The sequence below is a fragment of the Lactuca saligna genome, chromosome 1, assembly GCF_052625555.1.
Source record: "Lactuca saligna cultivar CGN05327 chromosome 1, ASM5262555v1, whole genome shotgun sequence".
NCBI classification, from domain to species: domain Eukaryota; kingdom Viridiplantae; phylum Streptophyta; class Magnoliopsida; order Asterales; family Asteraceae; genus Lactuca; species Lactuca saligna.
In genome coordinates this window covers 85,920,042-85,925,282 of record NC_136417.1, presented here as the reverse complement: position 1 = coordinate 85,925,282, position 5,241 = coordinate 85,920,042, and the positions used below count along the sequence as shown (strand labels likewise).

Below are 5,241 nucleotides of genomic sequence, written 5' to 3'. Positions count from 1 at the left end.
CCTAAACAACCCTAAACCCGAGTAACCCAAACCCAACTAATTTGTATCTTATTAGAGTCTAGTTTCAGGTGAAACTTTTATTAAGAAAAACGGAGTAACCCGAAACCCGATTGGGTTGATCCGATTAACAAACCTAGTTATTGGAATTAAGTCAGGTATCAAGTGCTCCATCTTCCCGGTGATGTAGCACCTAAGTTTCTGTTGGGTTAACTCCACTTTCGATTTTTGGTGATCGGAAGAGTAGCCAAGTGCAACCATGCACCACCGTTTAGCTTGATTAATAATGTGTGTGTATTTTAAACTCCCTTAATCACAGTGCCTCCATAGATTTTGCAAAGAAACTGGATCACCGTAAACATCCCTTCTCATGTCGTATTAACAATTTAACATGGCACCTTACAAATACATTAGTATTCCATACTAATATGTTAACCAACATAACAATGTTTGATAATGATGATTATTAAAGATGCCTTTATATTCTGGTTAAGCTTTAGACGAGGCAAGCAATTATACAACCAAGCTAGGCTCATGCGAAGCATTAGATTTCAACTACGGATTCGAAAAAGTGGGGTAACCGGGTAAGTAAGGAAGGTGAGTTGTTTTTATATATAAAAAAGAAGAATGGGATGTTTTTCTCTTCTTAATAAACTCAGGATCTTTCTCTACGTATACATATCCATTACTATTAACTATCCGGTAAAAAGGCTCAAACATTTATTTTTTAAGTGGAAGTATAAAATTACTAAGTGGAAATATGAGGACAATTAACAATACAAATTATATTTTTAGAACATAACAATACAAGTTATATACTATTCAAAGTAAAGGAAATCACAATGTGTGATTATTTAAGATGCCGATAATTAAGGGTACCTAAAGTCAATGCTTTGGGTTCGTTTACAATAATCTCAATCAAATAGCTGCATGCATACAAAATTTAAAATGTATATATATATATATATATATATATATATATATATATATATATATATATATATATATTAAATTCTCCTACATTTGATGTAGTAGTTTTTATACACCTATCTTTGACTTTTTGGATTACATACTCATATAATTTAATTTAGTAGATTAGTACGTATAATATCTTTAGTGGGTTCATTTGTTTTTAATTAAAATCTATGCAGCTGTCTTTGTTAAATACAAAAGAAATCAATTTTATGTATTTTCTTTTTCTTACAATTACCCTTCTTGTAAATAGGGTTACTTATTTTGCAACTGTTCACTAAATTAGTTTGCAACAATATCAGGAACAGTGGAACACATCAATGGAATAGCCCATTCACACTTTATATTCCTTATTACTGCGTGGAAAAGCAATAACCGTATGCTTAAGTTCATTCATTAAATTGAGCAGAAAGAAGAATTGGTCAATGTGAATGACCGAATAATATTTATAAAGATATCCCAAATGATCTTGAAATAGTAGCTAGTGTGTTAACATAATACATAAAATTATATCATATATAAAAACAACATATAATAATAAGTGAAGTCAATACGCTGCAACTTGTATGCTGGTTTGATGTATCTATAAGGTTTACTTTCTCCCACCATCAGCTCGGCCTCCACCTACTGACATCACTATCTTCAACTCCACCCATATATAGCCATCCACTGCCGTGACTCTCTCTATCCCCATAAACCATTCTAAATCAACAAATCAGAAAACGACCCTACCCCACCTTCCGCATCTCATCTCCGGTTGCTACCATATTCATATACATCTTCACCAATATCAATAGACATGTCTTCTTCAACGATAAGCCTTGAAAGTTATCTAATTCCATTGGAAGAGATCAACCGTGCCACCGAAAACTTCAACCAACAAAGATGTATTGGAGGCGGTGGATTTGGTGCGGTCTACAAAGGTCAACTCTCTGAACGCTGGCAAAACCGTGCGGCTGCTATCAAACGGTTAAGTCGAGATAGCTTCCAAGGAGAACACGAGTTCCGAAACGAGTTAGAGTTGATCTCAAAATTTCACCATGAAAACATCATATCGTTCATTGGATATTGTGATGAAGACAAAGAGATGATTATAGTTTACGAGTATGCGATGAATGGAAGCCTTGATCATCATCTCCAAGACCCGCATAAGATGAGTTGCATAACATGGACACAACGCCTGATGATTTGCATAGGGGCAGCAAGAGGACTGAGTTACCTTCACTCGGGTCTTGGGGAGCATAATAGAGTAATACACAGAGACGTCAAAAGTTCTAACATATTGTTAGATAACAATTTGGTTGCAAAAGTTTGTGATTTTGGCTTGTCAAAATTTGGTCCAAGAAATCAGAGTGATACCCAAGTTTATACAAGGGTTGCGGGTACACAGTTTTACATGGATCCAACTTACCATGAAAGTGGTATCCTTAGAAAAGAATCGGATGTGTACTCTTTCGGTGTGGTATTGTTTGAAATCCTGAGTGGGATGTTGGTCTATCATGAAAAGAGTTTTGGAGATGATTGCCAACAAAATCTCATAACTGCTGTTCGGAGATACTATAACAAGGGACCTCGTAAGGTAATTGATCCCAATATAAGAGATCAAATTGATACTAGTGCTTTTGAGGCATTCCAAGAAATTGCATATCAGTGTATTAGTTTCAATTTGATGGAACGCCCTACGATGGACAAGGTCATTGAGAGGATTGAAAAAGCTCTAACTATTCAAGTAAGTCAATCTTTTCATTTTGTTCTTTTGAAGATAATCAAAACTATTTTGGATTTGTGGATGATACGACATCATAAATTGTCATAATCCTTTTAGTGATGCCAAATAATCATCTATCATCCTGAGCAAATTAAAATTATTTTGGTTTTTAGCTTTTTCTCCAAACGTTGGAAGGCCATTTTTCTCTACTTACTTAGTGTTGCATTTGTCCTGTCCAACTTTCTATTTTAGAATGTTGATAATGAAATTTCATGTCACACAGCCAAACTGTGGTAGTGTCGTAGACATGCGTTTTTTTTTTTTTTTTTTTTTTTTTTGTGACATAAATTACAAGTATTAATTTAATGTATTGTTTAAATTTCATTGACGGATACAAAATTTTTAAATACAAACATAAAAAAGTGTTTCTTATTCAATCACCAAACCAGATTAGGAAAAATACTATAAACGAACAAAATATAAAGCACTGAAAACTAAATGAGATATTTTCCGATTGATTTAGAGGTTTGGATCAAAAACAAGCAAGGGTGGATGAAAACAATCATTTATTGTTGATATTAAATAGCAATTCCGTCTTTTAAAGGGGTTACCACGTACAAGTACTAACTAACATTTTGTTGACTTATATAGTTATCGCGTGTAGTTTGACATAGTATGACATTTTGTTGAAACCATAGTCAAGTACAAATTGGGTTCCCTAAAGACTTGCACAACAAACTTTATTATGATTTAATCAACCATCAACCATATCCAATATACACGGCGTTTATTAAACATTTGTTTTATTTTTGCAGACCCACAAACCTTCCGCCTCGACCCCTGCAGTACGTTCAATGATAGAAAGTGTCGTCCATAAACTAAAGTACTCCGCCAGTCCTGATGACCAGCAGACTGCCGCTGGTGAAATCCACCTCCTTGCAAAAGGACACAACGACAACCGTGTCGCCATTGTCGAGGCTGGAGCAATCCCTATGCTCTCACACCTACTCGCATCACCAGACACACTTACACAAGAACATGCATTGAACGCAATTCTTAATCTCTCGATTCACGATGAAAACAAAGGCATAATAGTGTCTTCTGGAGCTGTGCCCGGGATCATTTATGTGTTGCAGGAAGGTAACATGGAAGCACAGGAGAACGCAGCAGCCACCCTTTTCAGCCTCTCTTCAATGGACAAAAACAGGGTAACCATCGGTTCTGCAGGAGCTATCCCACCACTTGTGTTGCTGTTGAGTGAAGGTACTCAGAGAGGGAAGAGAGACGCAAGCATTGCGTTGTATAATTTATGCATACATCAGGGTAATAGAATAAGGGCCCTGAAAGCGGGTGTAGCGCCCATATTGATGAAGCTGCTTAAGGAACCAGAGGGTGTGTTGAAGGATGAATCGTTAGCCATTCTAGTCGTTATTTCAAGCCAACCGGAAGGAAAATTGGCTATAGGTAAAGAAGCGGCAGTGCCTATATTGGTTGAGATAATTGGGAATGGATCTTCTAGGATGAAAGAGAATGCTGTTGGAATTTTAATTGAAATTTGTTTTATAAATCAAAAGTATTTGGTCGAGGCTCAAGAACTTGGAGTTAAGGAGAAACTGATGGATTTGCTACATCATGGTACGGACAGAGGGAGGAGAAAAGCAGGACACTTACTGGAAAAGATGAGTAGATTAGCCGAGCATCAGAAGCAATTGGGGAGGGCGTGACTTATAAAGAAGTATAAGCTGACGAGTGTTTGTCATCCCCTTTCGAAATGTATTTCATCTTTTCAGTGGTTGGTTTTCTCCCTCTAATATTGTAGAAGGAGGCACACTCTAGGAATTGTGCTGAGTTCTATTCATTGGATGTTATGACATAATGGTCAGCAGATGTCACTGCCCATCGCAACAAACCGCCATTCAAGAAAAATGTAGCAGAAAGATAGCTGACCACCCACTAGCACAAACACCTCTTAGATTCAAAGAATCAAGAATATATATATATATATATATATATATATATATATATATATATATATATATATATATATATATATATATAGAGAGAGAGAGAGAGAGAGAGAGAGATTTTGTATTCATTATTGATGAAATGAAAGCAAAACATACATATAGAGAGAGATTTAGTATTCATTATTTTTACTATATTATTAAGTATATTGGACAAATTTTGAATTTTAAGAGATATAAAATATTAAACTTGATGTACAAATAAGTTAAGCATAGACAAACAACTAATACTTACCAAAAATCAAATACATTAAATTAAAGAGATTATTATAGAATGTTGAAATCATCACTAATTCTTAACAAAATTGGATACATCGTTTGTGTCACACCCCGAAAACCAAGGCAGAAACATTTTCGGGGCGGACTTCACGTTGTGTATCAAATCCAATGCACATAGTAAGCAAAGTAAAGAACCATTACATTACATATTAGAATTTACATTTGTTCAAAAGTAAAGTGTCACAAGTGTTATACATATGTATCATATGAACAAAAGTAAAGATGTGTCTTCTACGTACTCCGTCTTCGCCAAAAGGATAG

At 35.2% G+C, this 5,241-nt stretch overlaps 1 protein-coding gene across 1 annotated transcript; it reads left to right on the top strand.

The window, feature by feature from the left end:
- The first annotated feature begins 1,601 nt into the window (after positions 1-1,601).
- LOC144999929 (putative receptor-like protein kinase At5g59700) lies at positions 1,602-4,668 on the top strand. Its single transcript, XM_078959079.1, has 2 exons — positions 1,602-2,698; positions 3,493-4,668. Exons 1-2 carry the CDS (start codon positions 1,769-1,771, stop codon positions 4,399-4,401), a joined length of 1,839 nt encoding a protein of 612 aa, XP_078815205.1. The 5' UTR covers positions 1,602-1,768; the 3' UTR covers positions 4,402-4,668.
- The last annotated feature ends 573 nt before the right edge of the window (positions 4,669-5,241 follow it).

Bases quoted from the DNA above. Each gene is read 5' to 3' on its own strand.
- LOC144999929 (XM_078959079.1), top strand. From the start codon at position 1,769: ATGTCTTCTTCAACGATAAGCCTTGAAAGTTATCTAATTCCATTGGAA. The intron at 2,699-3,492 runs GTAAGTCAATCT...TTATTTTTGCAG, and splicing joins AAAAAGCTCTAACTATTCAA to ACCCACAAACCTTCCGCCTC.